This window comes from Choloepus didactylus, chromosome 18, assembly GCF_015220235.1.
Source record: "Choloepus didactylus isolate mChoDid1 chromosome 18, mChoDid1.pri, whole genome shotgun sequence".
Lineage (NCBI taxonomy): Eukaryota > Metazoa > Chordata > Mammalia > Pilosa > Megalonychidae > Choloepus > Choloepus didactylus.
This window is the reverse complement of record NC_051324.1, coordinates 51563446-51583683: the sequence shown is the minus strand read 5'-3', so window position 1 is coordinate 51583683 and position 20238 is coordinate 51563446. Positions and strand designations below refer to the sequence as shown.

Genomic DNA, 20238 nt, shown 5'->3' with positions numbered 1-20238 from the left:
AATGTGTTGTTGCGAACTGGAAGAAAGGCGATCCTTGTTTTAAAGCGGCAGAGAATTTGGCAAAATTGAGTCCTGGCATCAGATGGAAGGAAGAATTTGAAAGCAACAACCTGGAATACTTAGCTGAAGAGATCTCCAGACTACATGTGGAGGATGTACCCTGGCTTTTCCTTGCAGCTTATAGTAAAATGCTAGTGGAGAGAGATAAACTTAGAACTGAACTCTTGGGTTCAAAGAAACCAGAAGCTGATGGCTTGGAAAATTATGGGCTTCCGGATGGAATCCCAGAAACTACAGCCCAACATGAGGATATAACCAAACATGGAACCCAGCCACCATTTCAGTACAAGCCGCCGTTTCAATACAAGCCCAGATTGGAAAAGGAGTTAAGCAGAAAGGATTTGTGGAAAGTCCTATTGCCTGATGGCTTTGACCCCTGTGTGCTTCATGCAAAGCCAGCAGAATCTTTGCGAGCTCTTTACAGACAGAGCCGCTGCCAGTCGGGACTGGAGAAGAAAGATGAGGAACAAACTGAAGGAAAAATTTCTTCAAAGACAGAGCCATGGAGGTTGAAGTCTGGAGTCAAGAGGCCTTGGGCTGGAAGAGTGGAGCAGCCCACACACATGGAAAGGGTGAGTTTGCCCTGGAGGTCGAGGGTGGGCATTCCACCTCAATGCTCTGGAAGAGTTTTGCCACCCGAGGTCCCAAAGAGGGTGGAGCACATTCCCCGGGAATTGGGGAGAGCCTGGCTGCCACCACACTGTTCTGAAGGGGTTGAGGGTGTGCCCCAGAGATGGAAGGGAATCTGGGAGCTGCCCCGATGTTTGAGGAGGGTGGGGCCGAGAAGGTGGTCTCCCCAGTGTGTGGATATGTTGGAGCACTCACCTAAGCATTTGGAGAGGAAAGGGCTGCCAAAAAGACCCTTAGGGAGGGTTAGGCTCCTGCTCTCTCAAGCCCCAAGGATGCAACATCATTCTCTAAATGACTTTCAGACTTCGAAATCTAATGGAGTTTGTCCTGCAGGTTTTAGGAACTGTTTTGGTCCTGTTAACCCTGTTTTCCTTACTGTTTCTCCTTTTGGCAATGGGATTGTATATCCTGTGAATGTCCCTCCTTTGTATACTGGAAGCACATAATTTGTTCTGAGTTCACAGATCCACAGCTAAAGGAAAATTATACCTTAGGACTAACCATGCCTATAATTGATTTTGATGGAATTTTATACTTAACTATTGTTGCTGAAATGATGTAAGTTTCTGTGATATTGTGGGATGAGTGTATTTTGTATATGGAAAGATAATGTCATTTTGGGGTCCAGGGGGTGGAATGTTACAGTTTGAATATGTTGTGTCCCCCAAACGCCATTATCTTTGATGTAATCTTGTGTGGGCAGACTATCAGTGTTAATTAGATTGTAATTCTTTGAGTGTTTCCATGGAGATGTACCCCACCCAACTGTGGGTGATGACTATGATTGGATAATTTCCATGGAGGTGTTGGCCCACCCATTCAGGGTGGGTCTGAGTTAAATTACTGGAGCACTGTATAAGATCAGACAGAAGGAGCAAGCTGCTACAGCCAAGAGGGACACTTTGAAGAAAGCACAGGAGCTGCAGATGAGAGACAGTTTGAAGATGGCCATTGAAAGCAGATTCTTGCTCTGGAGAACCTAAGAGAGGATAAATACCCCAAGTGCAACTAAGAGTGACCTTTTTGAGGAACTGCAGCCTAGAGAGGAACGTCCTGGGAGAAAGCCATTTTGAAACCAGAACTTTGTTGCAGACACCAGCCACATGCCTTCCCAGCTAACAGAGGTTTTCCGGACGCCATTGGCCATTCTCCAGTGAAGGTGCCCGATTGTTGATGCGTTACCTTGGACACTTTATGGCCTTAAGACTGTAACTGTGTAACCAAATAAACCCCCTTTTATAAAAGCCAATCCATTTCTGGTGTTTTGCATTCCGGCAGCATTAGCAAACTAAAACAGGACATTTGGTCAAGTTCCTGTCTCTCTGGTTACAGTCCTGCTACTAGTTCACTTGGTGACATGGCAGTCAGTGGGTCTCTTGGGTTGTTTATGGGAGGCCCAGCGCGTGAGCTTTTGCTGGAGTCCAGCAGAAGTCTTTTCTTCCTTGCATCTTTGCTTAAGGGAATTCTGCTGCTACTGCTAAGTTGTCAGAGTCCCACAGGAGGGGAAATAAGAGGAGCTTTCGAGACACAGGACCTCATCATAGCAGCTTTTTAAATGGTTACACACTTTATTTTCTTAGGTTTGGTATCTCTAGAGAGAAAAAAAAACGTACTTTAGTTTTTTTGCCTGCCACTCTGACAGTTCTTTTCCCACAGAGCAGCTGAGAGGCTAAAATAAAAGATGTGTTATTTGGCATTCCAAAGTAGATCATGTTCTGTGCATGAAGATTATTTATTTCTCTTTGCTCAACAGAACAGATATAGCTTCTTAGGAGTCAGAGGGTTAAATTTCGGAAGTTTTACATTTCAGTTAATTTAAGGCAATAGCTTCAGGTTTTCCTGAGAAGTTGCTGACTGCTTTACCTTCTGTGTGAACAGTGGCTGACGTGACTAGCAAGAGACCTACCATCGTGTCTCAAGTTAAGGTTCTTTGGTCATATCTCCTGGGATTAGTAGAGGAAACACTTGTGTCTTAGCATATAACTAGCAGTAGTAACTGGACTGTCAGGCCTAAAAGAATCAAGGAGAGCCATCAATTTAGGCGCCAGGACATCCTTACTTGATTCCTTGAAGTGATAATTGTCTCTGTATCTGTTTTCGTGAAAGAGCAATTATTATTAGGCCCTTTCCTAGAGCCTAGGTATTATAAACCCTTTGTGGATTAGGATTTTGCCTTTCTCTCTCCACGTTGTTGGTGGGAAGAATGAATCCTGAATTTATATCCCAGGGTCTGCTGTAGTTATTTTTTTATTGCAGCTTCTTGGGGCCTTTTGGAATTCATGTACTTATTTAACTGAAGAGCTTGTGGAGATGCCTTTTTCCTCCCTTCTTCCTTACCCTATTTTAAATGCTTAGGAATTTATCTCCCTAATCTTCTTAAAGTTCTAGGATGGGCATTTAGACATTTCAGTAAACCTGCAAACTGAATGGGAATTTATCTTTGACCTTGAGCCCAAATCAGTGAGAGACACTGCTCTCAGCATTTTCATTTTGGTGTATTTTAAGTGATGAAGAAATGGGGGATGGGCCAAATGAGTCATGGTTAAGGAAAGGATAAACCTAGGAATACAGAATCCTGAATACCAGCCAATTAATTGAACCCTGATATTAAATGGCAAAACTGTTAAATAATCAAGATAACCGGAGAATGGTAACTGAGGAGAAAGAGTCTCTCTCTTCCTATTGCTTTAGTTCAGATCCACATATTAACCAAAGCTGGGTAAACTTGAGTAATTTTGATAAAACTTTGGGCCTAGTGGCAGTTGCTCTACTGCCTAGACCATTCCCAACGGCCAGAACTCCAATTGGCTCAAAGCCCAATTCTGTTGGACATTCCTGCCAATCAGAGTTTAGCTTAGTCACTGAAGGTAGTCTTTTAAAAGTTTTTGAAAGCTGGGTACTGGGCACTTGCCTTTGCTTCCTTTCACTAGGACTTCAGAAGATTGGAGAACAGTGGTCAACAGCTGCCTAGGTGCCTTGTGGCCTGATGCACAGTCCCTCTGAGAGCCCATTTCTCCCTTATGGGGACTAATGTTTGTTCCCCTTTCTCCAGTACTGAGTGATGTGGAAATTTCTTAGAGGTCGTTCCAGGTATTCTTTTTTTTTTTTTTTTTTTTTTTTTTGATTTTTTAATTCAATTTTATTGAGATATATTCATATACTATACAGTCATCCAAAGTGTACAATCAGTTGTTCACAGTTCCAGGTATTCTTTTAAACTGTCTGAATTTCAGCAGTAAGAGGAGATTCAGAGTGCAGTTATTCCAGTCATCTGTTCATTCTGTTTGACAGTTTTTCTTCCCTAATCAGATCAAAACAGTAGTTCCCATGTTTTACCCCACTAGTGGCAGGGGTATGAGTGGTTAAAGCTTTTCAGAATAATGGGAGGAGGAGTACTTGACTTTCAGATTCTGATTTTGATTTTCTTTGGCATGTCACTTGCAGTTTGTGGGGAGGCTTGATAGATAGATAAGAAAAGTGTTAACGTTTTCTCCTGATCCTAATGCAGAAGGACAAAATATTGGGCTGTTCAGAGAGGGTATGAGAGGCAAGCAGGACCCTCTCTTGTTCTTGGAGTTTCTGTCCTGTGAGTTCTTCCTTGGACTTTGTTCTGAGATAGTCAGCCACTGGTTGAAGTAGGAACCAAGTGAGCTCTGGGAAGCAAAATGCCAGTTGACACTCCAGATTCCCCACTCTGGCCCCCATTCCCTTCCACCAGCATAACAGAAAACCTCAGAAACCAGCCTTTTTCTTATAGTTTCTCAGTTCTAGGTTTTTGATGGGCACTGGTGCCCCCATGAGGGTAACAGGAGATGTCACAGAATGAGGAACTGAGGGGTGGAAGGTGGTGGGTTTGGGGATGTCTTAGGAAAACCAATCTCTGGCTACTGCTGAAAAGCCAGTGACTTGTATCCTCAGAGTATCTTCAGGGAAGCTTGTTTCACAGAGTTACCTTTATGGTTGGGTGTAAATGAATGTTAGGTAGATGCCACAGGTTGTGACACCTCGCATTTAAGGAAATAGCATAAGTTTAAAACTCACAGTTGAGGCAGCTGTTTCTGTGGGAACGTCCCTGTGCCTGTATTTGATTGGAGTTTTGTCGGAAAGGACACATTTGATTGGTTAGTTGCCCCCCCCCCCACCATTGAATAAGACATAGCCAACTTCAGCATGCTGCGTGGTGTTCTTCCCCTACTCAAACAGTAGAGAGCGCTACTGCCCTGTGTAGGCCATATCTGTGTTTTCACTTTGTACCTCTTGGCTCTCTTCTGGCTGTGTTCCAGCTGAGGCTTCCCCTGAAGGTCCAAACAGAAAATAATTTGAACTGGTGTGTTAATGAGTTTTCTTCATTATCTTTGTATGCCGCCTTACCTCTTTTGGGATGGAGAATGGAGGCAGAGCAGAGGGGGTTGTTTTAATTGTGCTATTGTGCTTTAAAATGAAAGCAGAAGCTGTCTGTAAGAAATTGGGGAAAGGAGGCTGGGTGACCTACATTTGCCAACAGGTGGCAGTGCGATAGAGCCCACAGTCTATTTTCTCTGGACCATTATGAAGCCTTTATTTCCACCCAGTGTTTAGCAGCCACTCGGATATTTGTGCAATTGTTCTGAGTATTTATGGCTTCCACTATCTATGTGAAACTTAAATTAATTGACATTTCACCCCTAAATTAGTAGAAGATTGAAAAAAGAAAGAAACAGAATGACTTGCTTTATGTAAGATGGAATAGAAGTCAGGCTCCTAGGTCCCTTTTACTTTACTCTGTCACGAAGGTCGGATGTGACATTCCATTAGGGACAAGACTCTTGGACTGTGGGAAGGAGGAAGGAATTTCTACTCTGAGATTGGCTAAGATCCTGAAAATTCTGAAGAGTGGAGGAATTGTCTAGATCAATGGGCAACTAGTAAACTTGTCTGAATAAAAGAAATGAGCATAACAATCATAGAGGAAGGGTGACTTTCTGGAAGTAGTAATTATATAATAGGAATGCATAAAGGATATTTGACATATTGGCAATATAAATTACTGTTATTGTTAACAGCCTGAATCTTTGGGGGTAAAAAAGGGAAAGGTATCTTTCTAAGGTTCTTTCTGCCAATAAAAAATTATCCAAAATCAAAGGCCCCTAAACACTCCTCTGCTCTGACAAAACAAATAATTTTGTCTTGAGTTGTAATTTTAGCAAAGCTGGATTCTTCTTCCCCTGCAGGAATAATAGCATCAAGAAAATGCAGAAAAAGAAAGACCTTGCTCAAGCTGCTATATATATTTTAATTTAAATTATTATCAATGCTATTGAAAGAGCTGAACTTTATTAAAAATATATTATCCCAGCAAAATACTTGAAATAAATAAAAGCAGCATTTTTTTTTTGTTTGTTTGTTTGTTTTTTTGTCATACAAAAATCTAGTCAGCATTTCCTAGGTTGCTAATGTTACAAAATAGTGAAATCATGCTAGTCTTTATTTTTCATGCTCTGGGGTAGAGTAAATCTTGAAACAGTACTGTATAGATATAAAGAATCTCATCCCTGTTTTAATAATCTACAAAAACTTGGTATGTCATGCAATTCCAGAGAGAACCCCTAACTGTAGTGAGGATGTTTTCAAAACGATCACCCAGTGAATCCTGCATTAGTAGAGACTGAAGAAGATTGCTGAATAATTCTTTCTTTGCTAAAAGATAGACTAATTGGCCCGCGGCAGAGATTTTGCTTAAGTGTTCAACTTGGAAGTATTTAGAGAGAAAATTGAAATTTTTATAGGGCATCTAATTTGGAGCACATTGTAATGTCAACTAGGGTGTTTTAATGTGTTTTTAATTTAGCTGAGCTGTAAATGTGCAAAGTTGGCTGGCAATCATAAGCCCAAGTTGTTTGATTTGATCACATGATGCTGAGCTTTGCTAAGACTTGTGTGATACCAAATAATTCCCTTGGCAGTGTTTGTTGGAGGCATCAGTGATGAATGAGTGCTAAATTGGGAGAGGATGTAACTGCATGATCAGAGGGCGTACAGATTTTAACACCTGTATTGTGTGGAAGAGCAAGCTTTCAGAGCTGCAGTTTTCTGATTGGCTAAGTTATTTCTGAAAAATAAAAACATTTTAAAGAAGCAAAGCAGCCCAGTAGTGAAATGTATTCTCTTTACTTATATCTGTCAGAGAGAAGGCTGGGCCCTCCAGTGTTCACCTTGTTGTGGGGACCCTTCTATCATAAATCCAAAGAGGGCAGATTTTTTTAAAAACCTTTCAATAGCTGTTTTCATAAGAATTTTTTTGCTGGGTATTAAAGTTAAAAGCCTGGATTGGTGGAGGTAGAGTCATTCCTAGCATCTCTAGGTAAATCAGAGCTGTGAAGCTTATTCTGATAAGAGTTGACCCAAGGGTCTGGTGAGGAACTAGGTGAATTATTTTAATCTAAAAATCTTGACACTAACAGGATCTAGTGTGAATACATAGGACTAGGAGTTAGGCAACCTCTGCAGCCACCACAGGTGTCTCACTAGTTCTTCTCTGTCGAGGACAGGTAATACTATCCCTGTAACCACTTTAGAGGGCCATGTTGAGGATCTTCATTGGAAGTGCTTTGAAAATCTGAAAAAGTGCTAGAGATGTAGTGTAGCTCCTCATAGGGCCATCAGGTTAGTTAAAGCTAAGTCTGTTTTTTGCTGTGGTGTTATATTTCAAGGTTTAGTCTGAATTTTATTTCCTACCCATAGAAAATAATCTGTGATTTATATTTAGTCCCTTTTTGGAATCCTTTCCTTTTTTTAAGTTGGTCCAGGTGAACTCAACTAATCCTAATGCTTCCTTTCTTGGTACTGATGTGTTTTCAGTATGTACCTGTTGTGACCTTACTTGGTTATCAAATGGACTAAATACTACTGGCTGAATTGACCCTGGCAGTGAGTGGATTGACAGATGATGTCACCATCAGATTGCCTTCAGTTCCAGTATTAACCACCTCTTCTCCTTCTTTTCCAGTCCCTTGCCTTTGACATCTCATCCTTCAGTCCTTTTGCTGTAAGGGGAACTTGAACAAGCTGCAGCCCTTTCTCAGATTGCCAGGGCAGGACTTGAATGGATTTGACCCTGGAATTGTTCCTGATCCAGCTTTGTTCAGTTCTTGCTGCTGCCGTGCTGGATTCCAAAGATCCACTCTTTCCTCAGCTGATCTTGCAGGGTCAGACACATTGGTTAAAGCTTATCCTGTATTTTGTAGGGAGGTTCTAAATGAAGGACGTACTCCATTTTGGGCATTGGACCTGGGGTCAAAAAATAAGCGTTTAGTCTAAAAGCACTAAGTGCCCATTGTTTAGACAGCTGTCAATCAACCCAGTTTCTATGAAAATAAGTCCTTTTCATGAGGCAGTTGTGTGGGAATAGCTAATTCTGGCCTGATGCTGAGCAGTATGAGGTTAAAAACATGGTAACTTGTTACAACACAATTCTTCTTATTCTTTCTGCTGTGTGCTGACTCTACATTACTCGCTTTGTTTGCTCTAGAATGGAATCTACTCACCATTTACTAAAATGAAATGTGTTTCTTGGGGGAGGCAAAGTTCAGTTCACTAGGTCTTACATCTTAAAGAGACAGGAGCTTAGGACATGGAGGAGCCCTGCTCCTTCTATGACTAATTGTTAGGAATGTCATTTAGCTTGTTTAAATCCAGCATTAAGTTCTGGGGTTGGATTTTATATGCTGGGACTGTTTTGTGTCTTAGTTTAAAGAAATTCATATTCATTGCTCATGTCTGTTCCCAGCGATACAGATTAGTTCTTTAAAGTAATTAGCAATAGGTAGAGGTGAGTATCAGAGAGAAAGCTTAGCATAGTCGAATTTGCCCAAGTTTGGAATCTCACAGTTTTGGGTCCACATCCTGACCTGGGGCAAGTTATTTAACCTCCAAACCTTCATTTCCTCCTTTGAAAAATGGGGTTAATGAAATTCACCTGACTGGTTGTCTAGAACCGGTAATATGGAGAAGTACCTGGCCTTAATAATTATGAATAATCTTTCACAGTAATCATCCTTTGCATTTTTACTAGAAGCCACTGCTGAGCTCACTTACTTCCAAGAGAGTGAATAGTGTTTCAAAAAAGAAGGGGCACTTTTCAATAACTCTACAAATTATTTCACTTTTAACTAAAAAGCTTTATACTATTGACACAGCATTTGTCCAAGTACCTAGATGCTTTTGGTTTTCCTTAATGATTTGTACATTCTTAATTTAGTCTTCTAGATCCTCTTAGGTGCAGCTTGGGCCTGCTGTCTACTTTGGAATTTACTACTCCATTTCTTCACAGCAATTTGGCTCAACTTCTGAAATTCAGTGCTGGGGGAAACCCTTTCTTCAAATCTCTTGGCATATCTATTCTTAAAGAAAAGGTCCTCACAGTTTTTATAGTACTTTGTTTAATTTTGAGCTACAGGATGGTGTACACCAGGTAGAAAGACCATCATTGGTCCCATAACCCTTGCGGTTGGGAGATCTTTCTTGAGGACTTTTCATTACAGATGACCTCTTTTCAGCATTGTGATGGTTGGTGTAATAAAACTATTCAAGCAGATTTGTATCTATCACAGTTCATATCTGTCAACATTTATAGGTCATTCCCATTTTCCTTCTCCTTTCTTCTAGCAGCCTTTTCATATTAGTAGGGCTTCCCAAGACAGTGATGGAGAAGCATGGAAAGGGAGGATCACCTCTATAAAAAGAGGGTGGCTTTGCCAGTTTGTAGTTTAAAATATGTAAGTAAATAAATCACAATTCTCTCCAGTGCTAATACCCATAGAATCAAGCCATAGACTCCCAAACCATTACCAAGGTTAAGAACTATGACTTTTGTTACCACTTCAGGCAACGCTTGAGCTGTGTGTGTGTGTGTGTGTGTGTGTGTGTGTGTGTGTGTGTGTGTGCGCTTATGTAGAGCAGGAAGAGAAAAAGAATCTTCCTTATAACAAAAATACTCAAATCTTTAGTTATTTTGCAGCAATCATTTCGGTAAAAAAAGACTCACTCAAATTGGTCAATAGAATGATTTTGTGTATCTTTGATAGAGGTTAACTTGTTCTTTCAAAACATTGTTGATCATGTCTGATTTGATTCTCGTTCCTTGATCAGGAATGTAATTCCCAATTATGTAACATTGTTCCTTTGGGAAACTACAATTTGTTTAATGGCACAGCTTCAAAAAATGGATCTTTGGGGTAGGGAAAGAATTCTGGTATTACCTGTCTGCTTGATGTGGAAGGTACTGGAGGGATGGTAAAGGGCCAGTAGGTACCAGCAGAGATATGACTGGCAGAAGGCACACCGTTCGAGGGTACTTCTCATAGCAGGTGCTGGCAGCCTATACTTCATATGCCCCTGTCATCCAGGTTCAGTCTCTGCTGTCATTCAACTCTGTCCTCCATCTTAAACATAGATAGGCTAAGCTTTTAACTCCTTTGCCACCTGCTTTTGCTCTGCTTGTCCTTCCAGTGATAAATGCATGAGTGACTTCTCAAGAGAATAAATCATTGGAACTCTAAGGATGTGACCCATCTCACAGGGAGAAATTAGTTGCTCCTGAATGGAATTACCTGTAACTAATTTTATCTAAGTTTGCTAAAGAAACAGCAGTTGTGATACAGTGGAAAGGAAATAGATATTAAAAAAAAAAATTTAGTTGCTTTGAGGGAGTCTCTAAATTTTCCTGTCCTAAGGAAGGATGACTACAGGCAGGAATAGCAAGCAAGGTGAGGCAGGCCGCATGAGGTGGTGACTTTTTTCGTTTTTTGTTTTGTTAATTTAGTTTGACTGTATCTAGGTGACAAAAAATAGCCTCTGAAGGACTTGGGTTCTCTTTCATTAGCAATTCCTTTTGGTCAATCGACATATTGAGCAAGTACAAATTCCTTCAGATATCACACTACTCTTAGCTGCCTGTGCATGGGGCTCTAGACCAAAGATTGGTCCCATGAGATTACAGAGCTTATTACTAGATATAGTAACATGAGTTTCTTTCTCCTTTTCAGGCAAGCAGAATCTTTCAAGGAACAAGGAAATGCATACTATGCCAAGAAGGATTACAATGAAGCTTATAACTATTATACAAAAGCCATAGGTGAGAAGGATCTGGTGCTCATACTAGAAAATACTCATTTGTCAAATACCATTATAAATAGCTCCTGTCTAAGAAGTAGCCTTTTGTCTAATAAGTTGACAGCCGTTTCTGTGTGAAATCTGGGCCAAATGACCTTGTGAGAATATAAAAGGGATTCCTTTTTCTACCTTAGTGAATAGTTCTTTGATAATTTGGCAAATTATAGGCAATTCCAGAAATTCCAGATGTTATGGCAAAAAGATACTCACCTGAATGCATCTCAACTATTTGCCAATTCATTTACTATCTTAGAAAATGGCTTTTGTAGATAGTCAAGTTTCAGTTTCATCCCCTTGCTCAATTTACCAGCATATTTTTAATTCTTATCTAACATGCTTACAGCCTGTCTCCCCACCCCCAATCAATTAATGCAAATTCATTTTAATATTTTATTACATAAAGCCCAGTTCATTAAGAAGATAAATATGCTGACTCTCCGCTCCCCCCCCCAAAAAAAAGATCTTCCTTCAAAGCTATTATACTTCAAAGCTAAGTATAAATGATTTTTTAATTGTTTTTAAATTGGTTGTACCATCATTGCTGTCCATTTGCACAGGTAGTGAAAAATTGACTAACCTTTTAAAGAGAATGTGTCAGGATTCCTATTATGGTTTGATTGCATTGGCTTAGTTCTCAGGGAAATGGCCCTGAGCTTTTGAAGCAATGATCCATGCTGAACTTGGTTTTACATTTTTCTGCCTTTCCTATCTATAGATATGTGTCCTAAAAATGCTAGTTATTATGGTAATCGAGCAGCCACCTTGATGATGCTTGGAAGGTTCCGGGAAGCTCTTGGAGATGCACAGCAATCAGTGAGGTTGGATGACAGTTTTGTCCGGGTATGTAATGGGGCTGTTTGGGGAAGACAGAGTTGCTGCAGCTGAGTTCCTCTAGCCCCAGATTTATCCGCCTTGGCACTGTCAACGTTTTAGGCCAGACAGTTCTGGCCCAAAATGCTCTCCTGTGCACTGTAGGATGTTTAGTAGCATCCCTGGTGTCTACCCTCTAGATACCAGAAGGGTCCTCTTCTCCCCAGTTGTGGCAGCTAACAGTGTCTCCCAATATTGCAAATGTACCCTTGGGGACAAAACTGTTCCTGGTTGAGAACCACTGCTCTAGCCGTTTTCATCCCGTGTTGGTTTTGTGTATGTGTGTGTTTGTTGCTGCTATTTATTTCCCTCTACTTGACCAATCATGCTCCTTTTCTTCCCTTTTTTTGTTTCTTCTTCCAGGGGCACCTGCGAGAGGGCAAGTGCCACCTTTCTCTAGGGAATGCCATGGCAGCATGTCGCAGTTTCCAGAGAGCCCTAGAACTGGATCACAAAAATGCTCAGGCACAACAGGAGGTATGGTCCAATCCTGTCTGTATTAAAAGAGGAGTGTGGTGTATTTGGGAGGAATAGTGACGAGAGTCAGAACTGAGATCCAGTCCCACATCTGCCAGGAACCACCTGGATGACTACAGCCAAATCTCATGGGTTCTCTGAGTTTGCAGTTTCTTTATCTGTAAAGTGAACTTTGAATATGATTTCTAAGTTCATTCAGCTTTTAAAGTCTGTGAAAATTGGAGGGTTTCTAAGATGGCTGCAGGGGTAGACAGATACTTTAAGGAACTGATTTGAGTGAGGTTAAAGAATTGAGTAAATTCAAATCCTGATTAAATTGGTAGCTGCTAAAACTTGTTTCACTCTAACTTTCCATCTCCATTTACACCCAGTTACCCCAGATATATTGTGACAGGAATTAAAATTTTCTGCTCAGTCTGTGGCAATGCATTGCCTTTATTTTATGTATATCAAGGCCTATTCCTGACTTTTATGTTCAAACTGAGAACAAGGATTGAGCCTCAGGCTTTCTATTAAAGGGTCTTGGCTACATCTTCTTCACTTGATTTGTGAAAAGTCCATGGTACTCAAATTCTTGAATGTAAAAATTCTTCCAGGACTTGTTGATTTTTATGGTTGAATCTGTAACTTCATTAAAACTTTTCTATGTCTGATTTTCTGGTATAGTTCAAGAATGCTAATGCAGTCTTAGAATATGAGAAAATAGGAGAAACGGATTTTGAGAAGCGGGATTTTCGGAAGGTAAAGTACAACATCTACTCTTTCTCACAAAATTTCTATTTTGTGTGTGCATGATAAATTAAGGGAGTGATATGGTACAGAAGATCTAGAATAGCAAATTATCACTTTAATTTGTCTATTTTTATCACTTTATTTGGTTTTGACTTTCTTTTCTATTTTACCTCTTTAAAAAATTGTTTTTTCTTTGCTAAGGTACTTACTTTATTAATTATATTTGGCTTTATGACGAAAAGCATAACTAGTTACTTGAGTAAGTTCTGTTGTTGAGGTAAGAGAGAGGCCTGAAATTTTGCTGGCTAATAATAGAGGAGAAGCTGATTGGAATAAAATATTGCATTTGAGTAATCCATTTCTATGTGAGTAATGAGAACTGGCTTTAATTCCTGCTTTATGTGAACTGGGATGGAGCCATAAGTTAGTTCTTTCTACAGAAACGTGCATCCTTTCTGGAGCTGTTTTATAGTTCTTGCAAATTTACTTGCCAAATGAGTTGACATATCTGAAACATGAAAGATATAAAAATTCTAGGTATCTTTCTATATCATAAGTAGTTAAACCTGATCCGTATAATTCCTAACTCCCTTCCTTAGTTGGTACTTCCTTAGATGGGTACTTAGAAATAGCTTTTACTAGAATTTCAAAAGTATAGGCAAATGACCCAAAAAAGGTTTAAAACCACTGATAGGGAGAGATTTTTAGGATCACTTTTAAAGTTTGTGGGTACCATCTGCGAAATGAGTTGTCGCTTCATGTGGTAATTGCTCAGTAATCTCTATAGCAGGTGCTCAATAAATGTTTAACAATAGGGGACAGTAAGGATCATTCTTAAGTCACACACTGCAAAGGTCTTTTATTTGGTGATAAATATATCTGATTAGCATATGCAGAGACCCAGGAATAGCTTCTGTCCATTGGTTTTAATAGCCACAGTGTCTTTGTGGTGTGGTTCATAAGTTTTGTTTTGTATGTTTGGAAAGAGATTCTCCCTCCTGTCACGTTTTCTGAGGTTTACATAGGCAAAAGCTTTGTCTTGAAAGGCAGTCTTTTGGTTTCTTTTTTCTCTTGCCCACTCTGGAGCCAGAATCCCCAGTTTGTGACAGAATACTCTGTTTGTGACATCCCAGACCACCCCCCCACCCCCACCCCCAACTGTAGCTCATGGTGTTGTCACAAATGAAGAATTATGATCCTGGCAGGGGAAACAGATTGAACTTGGAAGAAACAAAGATCTTCTTTGCCTGCAGCTGTCCCTAGTCATAGGGAGGTGGGGGGTGGGAAGTGAAGCAGCCGAGCCTCCAGCTGACACTACCCATAAGGAGCAGAATCATCTCTCTACAGAATGTTGTGAAGGCAAAGGGTGCGGCTGCTTAAATTTTGAGTTATCTCCTTTTTCTCCCCTCATTCTTTTCCCATCTGAAGGGAAAAATGAACACCGTGACCCTTTGTAATGCCTGATACTGTCCTTAGAACTTCAGGGCAATAACTGTGCTGTTGAATGAGAGGCATCCTCGTCACTGCCCTGTTGATATTGCAGAAAGTCTTCTCAACAGAACAGCTCATGGTGTTTACCTTCTTCCCCATTATTTAAAAAGAATTTTGAACAGATGATACTCTTGGTAGATATTCAAGCTAGAAAGTATCCTAGGTATACACCCAAATGAATTGAAAACAGGTACTTAAACATTTACTTGGACATGAATATTCATAGCAGCACTAAAACATCCCAATATTTATCAACGGGTGAATGAATAAACAGATTGTATATACGTACAAGGGATTATGAGTCACCCATAAAAAGGAGTGAAGTACTGATACATGCTACAATGTGGATGAACCTTGAAAATTATGCTGAGTAAAAGAAGCCACACACAATAGGTCACATATCGTATGATTCCATTTATATGAAATATCCAGAATAGGTAAGTCCATAGAGACAGAAAGCAGAAGGGTGGTTGCCAGGAGTTGGGGGTGGGGAGGGGAGTGTAGGTAGTGTGACTGCTTAATGGGGACATGTTTTCTTTTGGGGTAATGAAAATGTTTGGGAATTAGACAGTGGTAGTGGATATACAACATTATGAATGTACTAAGTGCTACTGAATTGTCCACTTTAAAATGGTTAATTTTATGTTACGTGAATTTCACTTCAATTAAAAAAACAAGGCTAAAAAGCATAAAAGATAACTAATAATGAGTGTCCCGCAGTCTTGTCTTCAGTCTGCCCAGTTCCCACACCCCTAAGGTAACCATGGTTCTGTTTCTTCTATTTCCTTCCACAGCTTTATTCTGCATATGCAAACAAATATAAATATAGGTTTTTATTTTTCTTCATGAAAGGTAATATGCTACACATATTGTTCTGCATCTTGCTTTTGTTTCCTTTGCTAGATCTTAGAAGTCTTTCCATGTTAGTACATGGAGAGTTTCCTCATTCTATTTTAGAGCCACATAGTATTCCATTATATGAGTGATGAATGTGTACATTATCTATTGATGGAGATTTGAGTTACTTCCGCTTCTAACGTTTTGGATTTCATCTCTTCCTGACCCCTATGGCCAGATTCTTGAGTCATGAGGGTCAGGCTCTCATGAGGGAGTGTGTCACTTAACTCCATACTTCTCCTCTGGGTCTTTGGTTCTTGGGGAAGAATATGATGTAGCAAGAGTCTCCTAATAAGCTTCAGAAATAGCAACTAAACCAAAAATATAAGCTCAGAGAACAAATTCAGAAAAACATATGGAGAACCTTGATGATGCTGAAAGATTAATTTCAGCCTTTTTTGTTTTTGTGATACTTGGATTTTGGTTTGTATAGCAATGTGTTGGGAATGGTAATCTGATCTAGCCTGCTCAGAACCATTTAAAAATGAACTCTTTTATTGGTATGTTTCTGTATTAAAACGTAGATGGAATGATGGCCACCAGGGTACTGGTGTGAGGCTTCTGGCATAAGGAAGGAGGCAGTGGTGAGCAATTTCAATAGCATAGTGGGCAATGAATCTGTGCTAAGTCGTTTTTGCTATTCCTTGTCTTGCTAAGGAATGCGACTAAGCATGAGGAGGTATGCAAAGTAGCAAGTTAACAACACTTCTCTCCTAGAAGGATATGAGCTTTGATCACAGTCACTATGGATAGGATTCACTGTGGAGGAAGCTTAGTGTGGTGAGGATAGTTACATGCTCTGGAGTCTTACAGTCCTGGTTTTATCACTTATAGCTTTGGCAACCTTAAGCAAGTTACTTAATCTCTTGATGCCTTGGATTTCTCATCAGTAAAATAAAGGAATAATATTACTTCATAAAATTGTTATGAGGATTAAATAGGTTAATATATAAAGTACTCACTAAATGTCATTGTTAACATCTGAATCAACTGCTTTCCTCATTTCAATGATTAAATCAAATGAATTAGATATGATTTAAACCCTGATATCACTCTCCTGCTCAAAAGTGAACCCAGGGGGGAGGAGCTAAGATGGCGGCATAGAAAGGAGTGGAAGACTGTTAGTTCCCCCTGGAACAATTCATAAATGACCAAAAAACTAGTAAATAACCTGGAATAACTGTGGGGAGGCAGACGTGACTGTCCACTCATCATCCACCAACCTGAATTGGGAGGAATGCCCAAGATTGCAGCATAAAATCTGTTAAGTAAAACTGCGGACCCGCGCTGAGAGCCGAGAGCCGAGAGCCCCTCCCTCACAGAAGCCTCACGGTGCTAGAGAGCAGCACTCTCTCAGCCCAGCTCCAACTGGGGTTTTAATGTTAACTGCTCAGTACAGACAGTGAATCCTCAAAAAGCAGACAGAGGCTTTTGGTGACAACTGACCTTGGGAGAGTCGGGGGACATATCTGTCTCAGGACGGGGAACCCAGAGGATCAGGTGCTGTCTCTGGCTCACGGGTGAACCTGGGAGCTTTTCTGTCCCTTTCTCTCTCTGTGGAGAAAACCTCAGCCGTTTTCAGCCTGCAGCGCTTTGCAGTAAAGACAGCCTCAGCCATTTTAAAATCAAAACACTTTGATCAGCAGAGTCAGAGAAACAAAGAACTTGATATGCAGATGACCTCTTTGGAGGGGGCATAGCTTTCCAAGAGGAAAGGGAGGGGCCCAGCTCTACTGCCGGCCTTTCCACCTTTCCAGAACCAGACCGCAAAGCCTGGGGGAGGAGAGCCACAGGCCACACCCTCTTACACAGGCAGTGACAGGCTGACAGGTGCACCTGCCAGGCGGAAAAGCACAGGTGTATCAATCCTCTAAGAAAAACCGTCAGGGAAACCAGATACTGAGTATTTCCTCCTTCTGTGACCTGAGCCTGTTCTCGTCTGGGAAAACCTGATTGGGGTGGCCTAGGAGGTCAGATGCCTAGACAACAGAAAACTACAACTTACACTAAGAAAAACGAAGCTATGCCCAGTCAAAGGAACAAACATACACTTCAACTGAGATACAAGAATTTAAACAACTAATGCTAAATCAATTTAAAAAGTTTAGAGAATATTTTGCAAAAGAGATAGAGGCTGTAAAGAAAACACTGGGCATACATGAGGCAGAAATCAAAAGTTCAAAAAAACAACTAGTAGAATCTATGGAAATGAAAGGCACAACACAAGAGACGAAAGACACAATGGAAACATACAACAGCAGATCCCAAGAGGCAGAAGAAAACACTCAAGAACTGGAGACCAAAACACCTGAAAGCCTACATGCAAAGGAGCAGATGGAGAAAAGAATGAAAAAATATGAGCAACATCTCTGAGAACTTAAAGAAAGAACAGTACAAGAATGTGCGTATCATTGGTGTCCCAGAAGGAGAAGAGAAGGGAAAAGGGTCAGAGGCAATAATAGAGGAAATAATCAATGAAAATTTCCCATCTCTTATGAAAGACATAAAATTACAGATCCAAGAAGCACAGCATACTCCAAACAGAATAGATCGGAATAGGCCTATGCCAAGACACTTAATAATCAGATTATCAAATGTCAAAGACAAAAAGAGAATCCTGAAAGCAGCAAGAGAAAAGCAATCCATCACATACAAAGGAAGCTTAATAAGACTATGTGCGGATCTCTCAGCAGAAACCATGGAGGCAAGAAGGAAGTGGTGGGATATATTTAAGATACTGAAAGAGAAAAACCGCCAACCAAGAATCCTATATCCAGCAAAGCTGTCCTTCAAATATGAGGGAGAGCTCAAAATATTTTCCGACAAACAGACAATGAGAGACTTGTGAACAAGACACCTGCCCTACAGGAAATACTAAAGGGAGCACTACAGAATGATAGGAGAAGACAGGAGTGCATGGTTTGGAACACAGTTTTGGGAGATGGTAGCACAGCAATGTAAGTACACTGAACAAAGATAACTGTGAATATGGCTGAGAGAGGAAGTTTGGGAGCATGTGAGACACCAGAAGAAAGGAGGAAAGATAAAGAATGGACTGTATAACTTGGTGAAATCTACAGTGTTCAACAATTGTGATAAAATGTACAAATATGTTCTTTTACGAGGGAGAACAAGCAAATGTCAACCTTGCAAGGTGTTAAAAATGGGGAGGCATTGGGGGAGGGATGCAATCAGCATAAACTAGAGACTGTAACTAACAGAATCATTGCATTATGCTTCCTTTAATGTAACAAAGGCAATATACCAAGGTAAATGCAGATAAGTGGGGGATAGTGGATGCATGTTAGACACTTGACATTGGTGGTGTTGTCTGACTCTTTACTCTACTTTGATTTAAGGTTACTTTTCCTTTAGCTACTTCCTAGCTGTCATTTTTTTTCCTCTTTCTTTTGCCTCTACCTTCTTTGACTCTCTCTCCTGCCTTGTGGAAGAAATGTAGATGCCCTTATATAGATAGTGGTGAAGGTGGTGAACACACAAATATGTGACCATACAGAGAACCATTGATTGTTTACTTAGGATGGAATGTATGGTGTGTCAAAAAAACCATCTTAAAAAAAAAAAAAAAAAAATGGGTTGATGACAAAACCTCAAGGGCAATATAGTGAGTGAAATAAGCCAGACACATAAGGACAAATATTGCAGGGTCTCACTGGTAAGAACTGATTATAATATGTAAACTCATAGACATGAAATATAAGGTACCAAGATATAGGATGAGGCTTAAGAATGGGGAGTGGTTGCTTAGTATGAGCAGAATGTTCAACTGGGATGAACTTAAATGTTTGGAAACAAACAGAGGTGTTGGTAGCAAGATGTGAGAATAAGTGCCGAATGGTGTGTGAATGAGGTGGAAAGGGGAAGCTCAGAGTCATATATGTCACAAGAAGGAAAGTTGGAGGTCAAAAGATGGGAATGTATAAAACTGAATCCTATGGTGGGCAATGTCCATGATTAACTGTACAAATATTAGAAAACTCTTCCATGAACCAGAACAAATGTATGACAGTACAACTAGAAGTTAATAATAAGAGGGGCATATAGGGAAAAAATATATACCTATTGCAAACTATATACTACAGTTAGTAGTATTTCAACATTCTTTCATAAACAGTAACAAATGTACTATACCAACACTACGAGTCAACAATTGAGGGGCGTTGGTTAGGGATATGGAAGGATTTGAGTTTCCTTTTTTTTTTTTTTTTTTTTTTCTTTTTACATCTTTCACTTTATTTCTTGTCTGGAGTAATGAAAAGTTTCTAAAAATTGAACAAAAATTAAGTGCGGTGATGGATGCACAGCTATATGAGGGTACCAGGGGCAACTGATTGTGTACTTTGGATCTTTGGATAATTGTATGGTATCTGAACAATCCCAATAAAAATTAAAAAAAAAAAAAAAAAAAAAAAGTGAACCCAGGGAACTTCTTTTAGCTTTGAGCCAGTCTGTTTCCTGTGACTAAATTGAAGTGATAACGTTTCTGGAGTCCAAGATGAAGAGCCTTATTTGCTTTCTTCCTCTCCACAGGTTGTTTTCTGCATGGATCGTGCCCTAGAATTTGCTCCTGCCTGCCATCGCTTCAAAATCCTCAAAGCAGAATGTTTAGCTATGCTGGGTCGTTATCCAGAAGCACAGTCTGTGGCCAGGTATGAAATCAGGCCAAAGTATTGATGTTGTCTGGCAGTTCTCTAGAACAGGAGCCTAGAGAGTAGTCCAGTGAGTATGGTCTGTTAGTAGTCCGGAGGTTAGACCAGATTTGAAAACCCACAGGGGAAAACCCACAGCTAACATGATACTTACTGGTGAAAGACTAAAAGCTTTTCCTCTCAGATCAGAAACAAGGCAAGGATGCCCACTTTTATCGCTGCTATTCAGCATTGTACTGGAATACCCACAGGATATATAGGC

General features: G+C 40.2%; 1 protein-coding gene across 2 annotated transcripts in view; it reads left to right on the top strand.

Annotated features, from left to right (window-relative positions):
- DNAJC7 (DnaJ heat shock protein family (Hsp40) member C7) overlaps window positions 1–20238 on the top strand; it is a 41972-nt gene that overhangs the window by 5542 nt on the left and 16192 nt on the right. For both annotated transcript variants that reach the window (XM_037808388.1, XM_037808389.1), the window contains exons 2-6: window positions 10713–10801; window positions 11555–11679; window positions 12073–12186; window positions 12853–12927; window positions 19858–19976. In XM_037808388.1, coding sequence (XP_037664316.1) covers window positions 10713–10801; window positions 11555–11679; window positions 12073–12186; window positions 12853–12927; window positions 19858–19976 — 522 coding nt within the window. The remainder of the gene's footprint in view (window positions 1–10712; window positions 10802–11554; window positions 11680–12072; window positions 12187–12852; window positions 12928–19857; window positions 19977–20238) is intronic.